The 16,711-nt window shown below is 47.4% G+C and overlaps 1 protein-coding gene across 2 annotated transcripts; it reads right to left on the bottom strand.

Moving 5' to 3' along the window:
• Positions 1–345: 345 nt before the first annotated feature.
• On the bottom strand, positions 346–16,227 carry LOC144501714 (zinc-binding protein A33-like). 2 transcript variants are annotated; one of them, XM_078225709.1, is made up of 6 exons: positions 15,711–16,227; positions 8,166–8,261; positions 7,327–7,560; positions 6,482–6,504; positions 6,113–6,222; positions 346–1,012 (listed from the first exon to the last, which is right to left on the bottom strand). In XM_078225709.1, the coding sequence occupies exons 1-6, from the start codon at positions 15,876–15,878 to the stop codon at positions 465–467; spliced, it is 1,179 nt and encodes a 392-aa protein (XP_078081835.1). In that variant the 5' UTR covers positions 15,879–16,227; the 3' UTR covers positions 346–464. The 2 variants fall into 2 exon arrangements, with proteins under 2 accessions (XP_078081835.1, XP_078081914.1); XM_078225788.1 differs by lacking the exon at positions 8,166–8,261 and having other exon boundaries at positions 348–1,012; positions 15,711–16,214.
• Positions 16,228–16,711: the final 484 nt, after the last annotated feature.

The raw sequence follows: 16,711 nt of genomic DNA, 5'->3' as shown, positions 1-16,711 counted from the left end.
ATTTATGTTAACTAACCCCCATGAGATAGCATCATAATCATCTCCAGCCCTGTTGGGTTAATAGCAGTGAGAATTAGCTCCTGATCACTATCCAGTGGCTCCAACAGAAAAGTGAACATGCGAGGACAAGACCAAGCTTGCCGGAGTTCCTGCTTCCCTTGTTTAACATCTGGTCATCAATTACCAGGCGGGCTCACATGGAGAGTGCACTGCATCGATGAAACACTCAGAATGTAAAGGGTGACAATTCCACACACAGCCTAGCTGGCACTGTGGGTAGCAAAACATTCTTGATCAAATTCTAATAATAGGAGCATCAACACAGGAGAGAAGGAACAGAGACATGCAGCATTAAAACAAAGCTTTATTTTGTCTGTTCATGCATATTGGCCCCAAACGCAATGAGTTCACTCTCTTTACTGATTGAACCTGGCAGCACGTAGCAGGGAATACTCTCATTGATATCACATATTCAATTTGAAAATGGTGATCCGCTGGTCACCTGGGAGCCCCTCCTCAACTGTACATGGGCTGTACAAAGGCAGAAGCTGATCTGTGAAATGGGTTCGAAAGGCATAGAGAGTTTGCATCATCTCAGCATCAAAGAATGACACCACCCCACCCTCATAATCCACATAGATACCAATACGGTTCGGTTTGTGTTTGACCTCCAGTTGGATGTCATGTTCATCACAGGCCTCGTAGCAGTAGCCATCTCTGAATGTCAAACACCAGATACCTCTGCTAGGCCGGTAGATAATATCCCCATGACGGGGTACAGAGCTGTAAGCAACTCCAAGATCCCATTTGGCCTTCTTGTTGACGGTCACTTCCCAGTAGTGTTTCCCCATCGAAATTGCCTCAGTGCCAAGAACACAAAGGCAGCTGTCGAATCGGCCATCTCTGTAATCAACTGGCAAAGATTCACAACGTGGAATCACAGACCGTCGGTTTGTCGAGATTTCAAGGTGAGGGTGAGCAGTCAAATGATCAAAAGTGTAAGCTTCAGGCACTGAATGGAAAATAAAAACATAACAGAAATCGGTCAGCAAATGTCAGACAGAAAAATGGGGATCTTGTCAAAGGCTGCCTTCACATTATCCTTATTAGAATCCAAGATGATGTGTATTGGTGACACAGTGGTTAGCACTGCTGCCTCACAGCATCAGGGAGCTGGATTCAATTCCAGCCTCGGATCATCGTCTGTGTGGAGTTTGCACATTCTCTCCGTGTCTGCGTGGGTTTCCTCTGGGTGCTCTGATTCCTCCCACAGTCCAAAGATGTGCGGGTTAGGTTGATTGGCCATGGAAAATTGACCCTTAGCGTCAGGAGTTAGCAGGGTAAATAAGTGGGGTTATGGGGATAGGAGCCTGGGTGGGATTGTGGTCGGTGCAGACTCCATGGGTCAAGATTGTTCCCAGGAGCAGGCTGAGGGTAAGAGAGTTGGTTTTCTGACTTTAATTAATTATTTATTTTTTCAGTTAATTTTGGGTTTAAAATCGGAGGTTTTTTTCAAAACCGGAAGTAGGCCCAGGAGAGGCCTGGGGAAGTTTTTGGAGGGTTTAAAAGCGCACCAAAGTATACAGTGGGCAGCAGAGTGAGTGGGAAGTTGAGTGAGCTGTCAGGGCTTTGGCTCACAGGGCTTGGACGAGCAGGGGTGAGTTTTTGTTTCCTTACATTCTTATTAACTTTTCACTGTCTTACTTGACATAGTGTCCAGTATGAGTGTGAAACCAGTGTGTTGTTCCCAGTGTAGGATGTGGGAGGTCCTGGAGGCATCTGGCCTCCCGGACATCCACATCTGTGAGGGGTGTGTCGAGCTGCGGTTCCTGAGGGACCGTGTTAGGGAGCTGGAACTGCAGCTCGAGGATCTTAGGCTGATGAGGGAGAATGAGGAGGTGATAGACAAGAGCTATCATCAGGTGGTCACACCAGGGCCACGGGAGGAGGCCAAGTGGGTGACGGCCAGGAAGGGTAAGGCTAGGGTGGTTGAGAGCACCCCGGTGGATTTGCCCCTGCATAACAAGTACTCCTGCTTGAGTACTGCTGGGGGGGACAGCCTGCCTGGGGGAAGCAGCAGTGGCCGTGTCTCCGGAGTGGAGTCCAGCCCTGTAACTCAGAGGGCTAAGGAAAAGAGGAGGAAGGCGGTATTAATCGGGGACTCGATGGTGAAGGGGACAGACAGGCGTTTCTGCGGAGGTAGGCGGGAGTCTCGCATGGTGGTCTGTCTCCCTGGGGCCGGGATCCAGGATGTCGCTAGTCGCGTCCCGGAAATCCTGAGGTGGGAGGGACAGGAGCCTGAGGTAGCGGTACATATTGGTACCGCTGATGTGGGTAGGAAGGGAGAAGGGGTCATGAAAAGGGAGTACAGGGAATTAGGGAGGCAGCTGAGAAAGAGGAAAGCAAAGGTAGTAATCTCAGGATTACTGCCTGTGCCACGGGAAGGTGAGGGCAGGAATGGAGTGAGGTGGAAGATGAATGTGTGGCTGAGGGACTGGTGCAGGGGGCAGGGATTCAGGTTCCTGGACCATTGGGACCTCTTTAGGGGCAGGGGTGATCTGTATACAAAAAACGGGTGGAACTTGAATCACAGGGGGACCAATATCCTGGCCGGTAGGTTGGCTAAGGCTACTGGGGAGAATTTAAACTAGATAGGTTGGGGGGAGGGGAGCTAGAAGAGTTGACTAGGATCAATGAACTAATTGATGGGGGGGAGGATGCAGGGGTAAGGGGAATTACAAAATTAATGGTAGAGGAGAGGGTGCAAGTGAATGAAGGCGGTAATTTAGATAAGGGAGTAGAGGGAGAGGGTGTTCGCGACTCATCAAAGCGGGTCCAGATAAAAGCTGGAATAAGGACACTTTGCCTGAATGCACGAAGCATTCGGAACAAGGTAAATGAGTTGGTGGTGCAAATCAGCACAAGTGGGTACGATCTAGTGGCCATTACAGAAACGTGGCTGAAAGGTGACCAGGACTGGGAGATGAATATCCAGGGGTATCAGGCGTTTAGGAAGAATAGACAGGAAGGAAAAGGTGGTGGGGTCGCGCTATTAATAAGAGATAATATCAGGGTAGTACTGAGGGATGACATAGGCTCTGAGGAACAAAACGTGGAATCATTATGGGTAGAGATGAGGAATAGTAGAGGGAGAAAGACACTAGTAGGTGTGGTATATAGGCCCCCAAATAATAATGTTGAGGTAGGGAGGGCTATAAACAAGCAGGTAAGGGATGCGTGTAAAAACGGAACGGCAATAATCATGGGGGACTTCAACATGCACATTAACTGGCAGACTCAAGTCGGTAAGGGTGGAATGGAGGAAGAGTTCTTAGAATGCTGTCGGGATAGTTTCCTTGAACAGCATGTTACGGAACCGACGAGGGAACGAGCTATTTTGGATCTGGTATTGTGTAACGAGGTAGGTAGAATTAAGGATCTTATTGTGAAGGACCCTCTTGGGTCTAGTGACCACAATATGGTCGAATTTCTGATTCAGATGGAAGAGGAGAAAGTTTGGTCCCAAACCAGCGTCCTCTGTTTGAACAGAGGGAAATATGATAGGATGAGGGATGAATTGGCTAAGGTAGACTGGGAGAGCAGGCTGGCAGGTAGGATAGCTGAGGAACAGTGGAGGATTTTTAAGGAGATCCTTTTCAGTTCTCAGCAAAAATATATTCCAGCAAAAAACAAGGATTGTAAGAAAAGGGAGAACCAGCCGTGGATAACGAAGGAAATAAAGGAGAGTATTAAAATAAAAACAGCTGCGTACAGAGTGGCCAAAAATAGTGGAGAAACAAGTGATTGGGAAAAATTTAAGAAACAACAAAGAGAGACTAAGAAAGCGATAAAGAAAGGAAGGATAGACTATGAAGCTAGGCTAGCAATTAATATAAAAAATGATAGTAAAAGTTTTTATAAATATATAAAAAGGAATAGAGTGGCGAGAGTGAATGTTGGACCCTTGGAGGACGAGAGGGGGGGTTAATAGTGGGAAATGAGGATATGGCTGAGTCTTTAAATAAGTTTTTTGTGTCGGTCTTCACGGTGGAGGACACAAATAGTTTGCCAAATATTAACGATAGAGGGTTGGCAGCAGGAGAAATACTTAATACAATTAATGTTACCAGAGAGGCAGTGCTGGGTAGACTAATGGGACTGAAGGTGGACAAGTCCCCGGGTCCGGATGGAATGCATCCCAGGGTATTGAAAGAAATGTCAGAGGTAATAGTGGATGCGTTAGTGATTATTTATCGAAACTCGTTGCATTCTGGGGTAGTGCCGGTTGATTGGAAAACGGCTAATGTTACGCCGCTGTTTAAAAAAGGAAGGAGACAAAAGGCGGGTAACTATAGGCTGGTCAGCTTAACGTCTGTAGTAGGGAAAATGCTGGAATCCATTATTAAAGAGGAGATAGCAGGGCATCTGGATAGAAATGGTTCGATCAATCAGACGCAGCATGGATTCATGAGGGGAAAGTCGTGCTTGACGAACATGTTGGATTTTTATGAAGATGTGACTAGGGCGGTTGATGGAGGAGAACCGGTGGATGCGGTGTTTTTGGATTTCCAAAAGGCGTTTGATAAGGTGCCCCATAAAAGGCTGCTGAAGAAGATTAGGGCACACGGAGTTGGGGGTAGTGTGTTAAAGTGGATTGGGGACTGGCTATCCGACAGGAAGCAAAGAGTCGGAATAAATGGGTGTTTTTCCGGTTGGAGGAAGGTAACTAGTGGCGTGCCGCAGGGATCGGTACTCGGGCCGCAACTATTTACTATTTATATAGATGATCTGGAGGAGGGGACGGAGTGTAGGGTAACGAAGTTTGCAGACGACACAAAGATAAGTGGAAAAGTGAATCGTGTGGAGGACGGAGAAGATCTGCAAAGAGATTTGGACAGGCTGAGTGAGTGGGCGAGGATATGGCAAATGGAGTATAACGTTGATAAATGCGAGGTTATACACTTTGGAGGAAATAATAACAAATGGGATTACTATCTCAATGGAAACAAATTAAAACATGCTACCGTGCAAAGGGACCTGGGGGTCCTTGTGCATGAGACGCAAAAGCCCAGTCTGCAGGTACAACAGGTGATCAAGAAGGCAAATGGGATGTTGGCCTATATTGCGAGGGGGATAGAATATAAAAGCAGGGATGTCTTGATGCACCTGTACAGGGCATTGGTGAGGCCGCAGCTGGAATACTGTGTGCAGTATTGGTCCCCTTATATGAGGAAGGATATATTGGCATTGGAGGGAGTGCAGAGAAGGTTCACCAGGTTGATACCGGAGATGAGGGGTTTGGATTATGAGGAGAGGCTGAGGAGATTGGGTTTGTACTCGTTGGAGTTTAGAAGGATGAGGGGGGATCTTATGGAGACTTATAAGATAATGCGGGGGCTGGATAGGGTGGAGGCGGAGAGGTTCTTTCCACTTAGTAAGGAAGTTAAAACTCGAGGACACAGCCTCAAAATAAAGGGGGGTCGGTTTAAGACAGAGTTGAGGAGGAACTTCTTCTCCCAGAGGGTGGTGAATCTCTGGAATTCTCTGCCCACTGAGGTGGTGGAGGCTACCTCGCTGAATATGTTTAAAGCGCGGATGGATGGATTCCTGATCGGTAAGGGAATTAAGGGTTATGGGGATCAGGCGGGTAAGTGGTACTGATCCACGTCAGATCAGCCATGATCTTATTGAATGGCGGGGCAGGCTCGAGGGGCTAGATGGCCTACTCCTGCTCCTATTTCTTATGTTCTTATCTAAGTGGCCTCCTTCTGCACTGTAGGGATTCTATGATTCTATGTATCATATTGAATATATTCCCCACTGGACTGTGCTGAAGGGAGTTCCAATGGTTAAAAAGCCACTTTGGTGGCAGGGGGGCAGGTTGTGAAAATTGGGAGATAATGCACTGGTAGGCTGAGCTGTCTTCCATCCAACTTCCTTTCCATTGGTCTCATTTGTGCTGGAACTTGAATGCTGAACAGCTCAGTCTGTACACCGTACTAGAGAATATTTGTTGATTAGTTTCCACTGATGTGAGTATCAAGGATGAAATGAAGAGGAGGAAGTTAAAATTCTCACCAGAATAAGTTGGGATTAAAAATCATTTAATTACCTGTCTGAATTATTTGAAGCATCCTCTTCCAAACTTTGTATTGTAGCGGACCACAAAACTTCTCAGTCTCAAACCGCACAATGGGGTCATTCACTGTTTCATAAGGACAACTATAATGAAACAATTAGCTGATTAATGTTGCAGGAAATATGGGAATGGCTTCACCGAGACACATGGAGAAATGGAGGAAAAGAGAGGTGGTAGGAAAGAGACCACGTGAGAGAGTAAGGAAACCAAAATAGTCAGCCGAGAGACAAAGATCATAATATAGCACATGACAAAGACAGAAAGAAAGAAAGAAAGACAGGTGAAAAGATAAAGGCATAAACTGAAATGAAACAAAATGCAGAGGTTATACTTTAATCTCACCCATCAGAGGAAATGTTCAGCACCTGAAACAAGAAGAGAGCAAATTGAGAGAACTGGGAGCGAATTACTGAAAAAGCTCTGGTGACCGCACCATCTCCTGACTTCCCCGCCAAACACCACAGAGAGGCAGCTGACTGAAACATAACAAAAAAGGTTGAAAGCACCTAGCATCATTGTGACTGCCACTAAAATCCAGCACAGAGAGCATGAAAATCTCATCTCACTGACAGGGGCTCAGGTGAGAAGAGTCCAATCTTGTTCTATTTTTAAAAAAAATCAGTTTGTGGACAATTTCTAGCTAGGTTACATTTATTGCCCCTACATATTTCCCGTGAGAGCGGATGCTGTATTTCTCCTTGAACTACGGAGATTCCTTGTGGTGATGGTGCTTCCACAATGACATTGATGGGAAATTCCAGATATTAATCCAGCAAGGATGAAGGCATGGTGATAAATATCCCAATCAGAATGCGGCACGTCTTGGGTAGGATAGTGCTCCCACAACATCTGAGATTTGGGCTCAAATTCAGGGGAGGCAAAATGAATGAGGGCATCCTTTCACTGATGGTGCAACGTGTCAGGTGTTGAACTTTCACCTCTTGAATGGGGAACTAAGATTTTGTTCAAGCCAAATTCTGATATCAGAGGATGTGCACGGCTCTTCCTCTCCTTCCAACACCTCTCCAATTCCAGGGACAGCACGTTACAGTTGGCAATGTCTGGTGCTAAACTTATGGCAGATGCAGAAAAAACAAATACATTTTGTTTCATTTCTTTTAGTGAATGGGTAAAAAGAGGGCAGGTAAAATAAACAGGCACCTGCCCTTATGCTCATAATAGGTTACCTTAAATACATCACTCAGGTTGGTGGTCTGCAGCATTGCCTTACAGGGATCCGCCAGCAAACTCAGATGCTCAGCCCTCTGTAAGCATTTGGCTTTTAGCCTTTCCAACTCCTCCAGGACACGTTGCTTCTCAGTAGCTATCCATTCCAACAAAACCTTTTCCTCAGAGTCTAGGAAGCTCCGCAAAGTGGCAAAATCTTCTTGCACTTGTTGCTGGAGCATCTCAGCTTCTTCCTGGAATGGAAGAACAGAAAAAAAAAATCATAATTTAGGCTGGGTCTGAGGGGCGCGTATACAACTGCACCAAGGAGTCTGATCTCAATGCCTCAGTTACCCATCATTTGCTGAATCATAATTTCCTGCCCACTCCACAGGTACAAATAATGCGATAAGCCCTCTCCCACAATGTTACAGCACCTGAATACCCTATCTAGAGCCAGACAGACCAGTAAAGTTAAAAGTTAAAGTTTATTTATTAGTCACAAGTAAGGCCTACAATAAACTGCAATGAAGTTACTGTGAAATTCCCCTGGTCGCCACAGTCCGGCGCCTGTTCAGGTCAATGCACCTAACCAGTCCCTAGTCTCTGCTAAACTAGCTAATCTAGTGCCCCTAAGTGTTAGGGCAGAGGAGAAAAGGTCAGATCGAACTTCTAGTCCAAAGTACTGCAGGAAAGTGTGTGAAACTCAGCTCTAATATGCCACTGTAAAGTCAAATATCCTGCTGCTAACCATTGGCTGGATTCCCGTGAAGACGACCAAGGTATTAAGGGTGCACACATGGGCCCATTCTGCGAAGGGTTAGGAGATAATTATCCGTTTGCACCCAGAATTCCTTACCTGGGCTGCTGTCATGTTGCGCTCAATCTCCTCCAATCTTGAGGTCTGTTCCGAACTCTCTGCTTCCAATTTCACCAAGTGTGCAGACAGCAATTCCTTTTTAAATACAAAACAAAATGCTTGAAAATTCTATTGGGAGAAGAACATTACCAACAAGCATCAGGGAGAGCCTAAAAACAATTCTTGAAAACCATGTCTAGTTTTATCCTTGGGCTGTACTGCGAGGTGACTTCTTGCAAGCTGTGCCCAGCATACCTTCAAATTCTATCATTTACTCTTGTTCTAAGCTTCTCAAATTTCAATCTAACTCTTTCAAATGCTTTAATTCAATATTTTACAGAATTGACGATCCTTAGGACCGTGGAGACACCCGATCTGACTGACCTGAAATTGTTCAGGTGTGAGCAGCAGCCTGCACTGCAGTCCCAGAGCAGGGGATGACACCACACCGGCTTCCAGAGACCAGGAAAATGCCCTAGAAGTCTGGGCCTACACTCGGAAGACTCCTAGAGATCAGGAAAACACCGCGGGAGCCGGGACCTTCACTCCACTGGTCTCCAACGACCTGCATCCCTGAGACTGGAGCCTCTCCCCCCAACTCCTCTGACCCGGGGAGCTGCGACCTCCTGCAGGTTCCAAGCACTCCCTCCACTCCCCCCTTCTACAGTCGCCCCACACTCCTAAAAATAAACTCCCGCTGCCTACCACTAACAGTGCTCTTTTAAATTTACTTGCAGGCCTAGAGATCCTCCGACCTCCAAAAGGAAGACCCCGACCTGGCAGCAACCCAGCGGATCCCACTACCGGCTCATCTGTGACCCCAGGGATGTCATCCACTTACCGGCTTTCGACCCGTCCACGCTGGAGCGTGGTCTGGATATCCACTGACCAGCGAAGCCAAACTACAGCCCGACAGCGACCCAGAACACCTGGCCACGCAGACCCATCTACCAATGCAGGAACCGCGAGCGAGGCAACAAATCCTCCATCCACACACTGATCAGAGCGAAGAACCTCATTGGACACATCTATACCCTTAACGCCACAAACTATTCTCACCGTCTCCCAGGCTCAAAAAGAAGCAGTCACCCTAGGAAGCGTGGAAAACGTGCAGGCCTGCAGGTGAGAGTGAAACAACGCGGTTCCAAGGCCCCCCTCCCCAGCTTACTGCTTGCAAATGTCCAATCTCTGGAAAACAAGCTAGATGAACTTAGAGCCACTCACTTTCCAAAGAGAACTGAAGGACTGCTGTGTACTCTGTTTCATAGAGACATGGCTCACTCCTGCTTCACTGGACAGTGGCCTACAACCAGAGGGCTTCTCAGTCCATCGAATGGACCATATAGCAGCCTCAGGCAAGGCTCGGGGATGTAGGGTCTGCTTCTTAATCAACACCTCGTGGTGCCTAGACGTAGCAATACTGGCAAGTTTCTGCTCCCAGACCTAGAATACCTGACGCTAAAATGCTGCCCCTACTACCTTCCGCGGGAGTTCAACTCCGTTATCTTGATGGCAGTTTACATCCCACCCCATGCAGACATGCTGGACGAAATATACACCACTACGAATAGCCTTGAGAAGAAACATCCCGAGGCCTTGTTCATTGTGGCCGGGGACTTCAATCAGGCCAAGCTCAAGAGTATACGACCAAGTTACCACCAACATGCCTCCTGTTCCACCAGAGGCCCAAACATCCTAGACCACTGCTACACAAATATCAAACATGCCTACCGTTCTATCGCCCGCCCACACTGGCAAATCAGACCACGAGGCTGTGCTCCTGCTCCCGGCTTACAAGCAAAAACTGAAGCGGGCGAATCCATCAAAGTCGTGCAATGTTGGTCTGAGGAATCGGATGATCTGCTACGGGACTGCTTGGAGTCAGTGGACTGGTCAGTATTTTTAAACTCTGCAATCAGCCTGAATGAGTACGCCACTAGAGTAATTGACTTCATCAATAAATGTGTAGAAGACTGTGCAAAAGAAGCAAATATGTTCCCCAACCGGAAACCATGGATGAACAGGGATATCCATTGCTTGCTGAAGTCCAGGTCTGAGGAGTTCTAGTCAGGCGACCCTGACCTATACAAGAAAGCCAGATACGATCTAAGGAGATCCATCAAAGATGCCAAAACACAGTACCGGACCAAGCTAGAGTACCAGGCTAGCCACATCGACCCCCACCGACTATGGCATGGTCTGCTAGACATAACAGGCTACAAGATTAAGGCATGTAAAATCACCGGCTCCAATGGACCCCTCCCTGATGAGCTCAATGCATTCTATGCCCGTTTTTAGCAAGAGGTCAGCGAAAGCATGCCCTCCACCCTGGAAGCCTTGGATGAACCTGTATCTGGGGTGACCATTGCAGATGTCAGAGCAGCTTTCTCGAAGGTCAATCCACAGAAAGCGACTGGCCCAGACAGGGTACTTGAACAAGCACTCAGATCCTGCGCGGGTCAACTGGCAGAGGTATTCACAGACATCTTCAACCTCTCTTTACCACAATCTGAGGTCCCTATCTACTTTAAGAAGATGACCATCATCCCGGTACCTAAGAAAAACCAATGACTATTGTCCGGTGGCTCTGACATCCATCATTATAGAAACATAGAAGATAGGAGCAAGAGAAGGCCATTTGGCCCATCGAGCCGCTCCGCCATTCATTACGATCATGGCTCATCGTCCGACTCAATAGCCTAATCCTGCTTTCTCCCCATAACCTTTGATCCCATTCGCCCCAAGTGCTATATCCAGCCGCCTCTTGAATACATTCAATGTTTTGGCATCAGCTACATCCTGTGGTAATGAATTCCACAGGCTCACTGGTTCGATTCCCAATTTGGGTCACTGTCTGGGTAGAGTCTGCATGTTCTCCCCATGTCTGCGTGGGTTTCCTCACACAGTCCACAGTCCAGTTTTTATGAAGTGCTTCGAAAGGCTAGTCACGGCACAAATCAATTCCAGTCTCCCGGATACCTGGATCCACTACAGTTTGCTTCCCGCCGCAACAGGTCTACAGCAGATGCCATTTCCCTGGCCCTACACTCAACCCTGGAACACCCAGATAACAAAGACACCTATGTCAGACTCCTATTTATTGACTACAGCTCAGCCTTCAACACCATTATTCCCACAAAACTCATCTCCAAACTCCGTGGCCTGGGCCTCGGCTTCTCCCTCTGCGACTGGATCCTGAACTTCCTAACTCACAGACCACAATCAGTAAGGACAGGCAACAACACCTCCTCCACAATCATCCTCAACATCGGTGCCCCACAAGGCTGTGTTCTCAGCCCCCTACAATGCTCCTTATCCACCTATGACTGTGTGGCCAAATTCCCCTCCAATTCGATTTTCAAGTTTGCTGATGACACCACCATAGTGGGTCAGATCTCAAACAATGAACAGACAGAGTACAGGAATGAGATAGAGAATCTGGTGAACTGGTGCGGCAACAATAATCTCTCCCTCGATGTCAACAAAACAAAGGAGATTGTCATCGACTTCAGGAAGTGTAGTGGAGAACATGCCCCTGTCTACATCAACAGGGACGAAGTAGAAAGGGTCGAGAGCTTCAAGTGTCCGGATCACCAACAACCTGTGCTGGTCCCCCCACGTCGACACGAAAGTTAAGAAAGCCCACCAACACCTCTACTTTCACAGAAGACTAAGGAAATTTGGCATGTCAGCTACGACTCTCACCAAAGTTTACAGATGCACCGTAGGAAATATTATTTCTGGTTGTATCACAGCTTGGTATGGCTCCTGCTCTGCCCAACACTGCAAGAAACTACAAAAGGTCGTGGATGTAGCCCAATACATCACGCAAACCAGCCTCCCATCCATTGACTCTGTCAACACTACCCACTGCCTCGGCAAAGTAGCCAGCATAATTAAAGACCCAAGGCACCATGGCCATTCTCTCTTCCACCTTCTTCCGTCGGGAAAAAGATACAAACCCTGAGGTCACGTACCAAGCGACTCAAGAACAGCTTCTTCCCTGCTGCCGTCAAACTTTTGAGTGGGCCTACGTTGCATTAAGTCGATCTTTCTCTACATCCTAGCTATGGCTGAAACACTACATGCCACACTCTCTCGTTTCCTTCTCTGTGAACAGTATGCCTTGTCGGTATAGCGTGCAAGAAACAATACTTTTCACTGTATGTTGATACATGTGACAATAATAAATCAAATATAATAGAGCTCTGAAGAGCAGAGAAGGCCTAGATTTCTTCACCAGTCTGTGCTAAATCGTCCCATCTTATCTGCTATTGTTCGGAACGTTTGCGGTTTGCGAATCTCTGCAGCCAACCAGGTCTTAAAGATACAGACAATGTGAGTGGAGGGAGCATTAAGCACAGGTTAAAGAGATGTGTATTGTCTCCAGACAGGAATTTGCATTCTACCAAATTCGCATTCTAATCAGTATTCTGTAACTTGATTTTGTGTCTCTGTGCCCTGTTTGAGAGCAGATTTCCACTCCATCTGACGAAGGAGCAGCGCTCCGAAAGCTAATGGTATTTGCTACCAAATAAACCTGTTGGACTTTAACCTGGTGTTAAAACTCTTATTGTTCTGAACACCAGAGAACAGGAAGGGTCAGGTTCCAATCCTGGTGAAGAATGGCTGAGTTACTCAAGTGTGGCCTGGACAAATTCACAAGGGGACAATTGCAATAGTCGTTTCAACATGACCTATTGGGTCCTCGGATGCTTTGATACACTGACTTTTTAATTCTTTGATAGCATGTGAGTGTCGCTGGCTGGGCCATCATCTGTTGCCTGTCCCCATTGCCCTTGAAATTAATAGTTTCATACAATCCTCACAGCCATTCGGTCGATCAAGACTGCACCAACTCTCTAATAGAGTATCTTACCCATCTCTTTAACCCCATGTATTTACCCGCTAATCTTCCTAACCTACGCATCTTGGGACTTTAAGGGGCAATTTAACATGGCCAATCCACCTAACTTGTACATCTTTGAACAGGAAACCGGAGCACAGAATCTCATAGAAACCCTACAGTGCAGGAGGTCATCATTCGGCCCATTGAGTCTGCACCGACAACAATCCCACCCAGGCCCTATCCACGTCACCCCACATATTTACCCCACTAATCCCTCTAATTTACGCATCCCGGGTGACTAAGGGCAATTTAGCATGGCCAATCAATCTAACCCGCACATCTTTGGCGTGTGGGAGGAAACTGGAGCACCCGGAGGAAACCCACGCAGACACGAGGAGAATGTGCAAACACTGCACAGACAGTGACCCAAGCCAGGAATCGAACCCAGGTCCCTGGAGCTGTGAGGTAGTAGTACTAACCACTGCGCCAGCATGCCACCCTAACTTTCCTCCGCACCCGGAGGAAACTCACGCAGACACGGGGAGAATGTGCAAACTCCATATAGTCACTCAAGGCTTCGAACCTGGGCCCCTGGTGTTATGAGGTAGCAGTGTTAACCAAAGTGCCACCCCTTGGCTGGGCCATTTCAGTGGGCAGTTAAGAGTCAACCGCACTGCTGTGTGTTTGGAGTCATGCGTAGGTCAGACCAGATCAGGATGGCAGATTTCGTTCCCTAAAAGGAAATTAGTGGACTACATCTAAAAAACAGCTTTTACACCAATCAATGATAATTTCATGGTCAGCATTACTGAGATTAGCCTTACACTCCAGACTATTAACTGAATTAAAAAATCACCAGCTACCATAGTGGGATTTGAACCAGTGTTCCCAGAGCAGGTCTCTGGATTACTCATCCAACAACATTACCAGTGTGTCACTATCTTTGCTGGTGTGGTGCTACAGTCAACTAAGTCAATACAACACATGAATATCTATATCAATATATTCCCCCAGCATCAGTGGATCAATAGTCCCTATTTAACATCCTGGGAGTTCCACTGACATGCCACAATGACTGCCAATGGTCCAGGAAGCAGTTCCACCACAACTTTCTCAGGAAATACAGGAATAGAAAATGAATGGAAGCCCTTCTAGAATTACCCAGATCCACTGGGTGGCAGGTAGCAGGAGAAATCGGGGGGAGTTCAAATCAGCAGTCCGGTGGTACCTATTACAGACAGGATGGCGGCACCAGCTATAAATAGCGTACACACAGCACTAAATAAACTTGCTTCTCTTTTTTTGACTTGATTTATTGTCACTTGCATTGAGAAACAGGGAAAAGTATTGTTTCTTGCACACTGTACAGACAAGGCATACCGTTCATAGAGAGGGTGCAGAACGTAGTGTTAGTCATAGCTAGGGTGTAGAGAAAGATTAACCTAATATATGGTTGGTCATTTTAAAGTCTGATGGCAGCAGGGAAGAAGCTGTTCTTGAGTCGGTTGGTACATGACCTCAGACTTATGTGTCGGTTGGTACATGACCTCAGACTTATGTATCTTTTTCCCACAGAAGAATGTGGGAGAGAGTATGCCCACGGTGCGTGGGGCCCTTGATTATGCTGGTTGCTTTTCCAAGGCAGCGGGAAACATAGACAGAGTCAATGGATGGGAGACTGGATGGACTGGGCTTCATTCACGATCCTTTGTAGCTTTTTACGGTCTTGGACAGAGCAGGGACCATATAAGCTGCATACATCCAGAAAGGATGCTTTCTCTGGTCCATCTGTAAAAATTAATGGAAGTTTTAGTGGACATGCCAAATTTACTTAACCTCCTGAGAAAATAGAGGTGTTGGTGGGTTTTCTTAACTTTAGCGTCGGTGTGGAGGGACCAAGGCAGGTTATTGGTGATCTGGTCACCTAGAAACTCGAAGCTCTCGACCATTTCCACTTCATTCCCGTTGATTTAGACAGCAACATGTCCTCAACTATGCTTCCTGAAGTCGATGAGTATCATCTTTGTTTTACTGACATTCAGGGAGAGATTGTCATCGCACCATTTCGCCAGATTCTTTGGGCAGGATTTTCTGGCTGCGCTCGCCCAGAAACCAGAAAATCACACCCGAGGTCAACAGACCTTTTCATGGTCCGCCCCTCGCGCTTGAACCCAAGAGAAAAAAACGTTGGAAAATCTCAGTGGGTCTAGCAGCATCTGTGAGGGAAAAGAGCCGACGTTTCAAGTTCAGATGATCCTTTTCTCTCCTTACAGATGCTGCCAGAGCCGCTGAGATCTTCCAGCATTTTCTCTTTTGGTTTCAGATCTCAGCATCTGCAGCAATTTGCCTTTATTTATTGTAAGCCTTGTGATTAATAAGTAAACTTTTAAATAAAGTTTTAACTTTAACTCATTGGTCCGAACTCCAGCACAAAAACAATCCCAATCTGGAGGTCATGTTTGGAGCTGACGTTTCGAGTGCAAGCCATGATGTGGAGTTGCTGATGTTGGACTGGGGTGGGCACAGTAAGTGGTCTCACAACACCAGAATGCCAAATAAAGCTGTTGGACTTGGTGTTGTGAGGCTACTTACTGTTTCGAGTACAGATGACCCTTTGTCAAAGGCACTCTGAGCATTGGCTTTGTAACTTTAAGGATGGAGGGGTTGTTGTGTGTGTGTGTGTGCAGGGACCTTACCTTCAGCTCGCCCAGCGCCTCCTCCACCGGCACCACCGTGTGCCCTCGGTGCGAGCCCAGGATGGCGCACTTGCTGCACACTTTCAGCTGCTCCAGCCGGCAGAAATACACCAGCTTCTTGCCGTGCTCGCCGCACCTCCCCACCTGGCCGCAGCCTCCATCCTCCATCGTCCCAGAAACACGGACAGTGCACCCGGCCTCCCGTCTGCACAGAGAGAGAGGGGGGGAGGGGAGATACGGGCCTCCGGCTGTGAGTGGAGTGAGGGAGCGGGGCCTGGTGTGCGGAGAGGCCCTGAGCCAGTCTTAACCAAGCGGCAGCACTCAATAATATTCAGATTATAAACTATCTTACAATCCACAGGGCAATCATCAATTAAAATCACTTTATAATGTAACCCCCCACCTCCAAAAAAATATTGTGGATGATTGGCGTCGACACGGGGGATAAAAAAACACACCGAGCAAAGTTTTGAATTCACTGATTTAAAGCCGCTTCCGGTTTTGAATTCGCCCTCCTGGCGGTTGGCTCCCCCTCCCCTTTAACATGTTCCTTTATTTACTGTCGGCGGACCGTAAAGAAGCCCCGCCCTCTTCCTCCGACACGCCCACCCCGCTACCTTGGCAAACCAGCCAGGACTGTCACTGCGCAGGCGCACCTCTGCCCCCCCCCCCCCCCTGGGAAATGTAGTTTTTTTTATTGTGGGACATGGGCATCCCTAGTTGCCCTTGAGAAGGTGCTGGTGAGCTGCCTTCTTGAATTGTTGCAGTCCATGTTCGGTGGGTTGACCCTCAATGCGGTTAAGGAGGGAATTCCAGGATTTTGACCCAGCAACTGTGTGGTTTCCAAGTCAGGATGGTGAGTGGCTTGGAGGGGAACTTACAGGTGGTGGTGTTCCCATTTGTCTGCTGCCCTTGCCCTTCTAGATGGAAGTGGCCATGGGTTTGGAAGCTTCTGTCCAAGGATCTTTGGTGAATTTCTACAGTGCATCTTGTGGAGTGGA

This window comes from Mustelus asterias, chromosome 1 (assembly GCF_964213995.1).
Source record: "Mustelus asterias chromosome 1, sMusAst1.hap1.1, whole genome shotgun sequence".
Lineage (NCBI taxonomy): Eukaryota > Metazoa > Chordata > Chondrichthyes > Carcharhiniformes > Triakidae > Mustelus > Mustelus asterias.
Note: the sequence above shows the minus strand (reverse complement) of the source record. Positions and strands in the feature narration are given on the sequence as shown.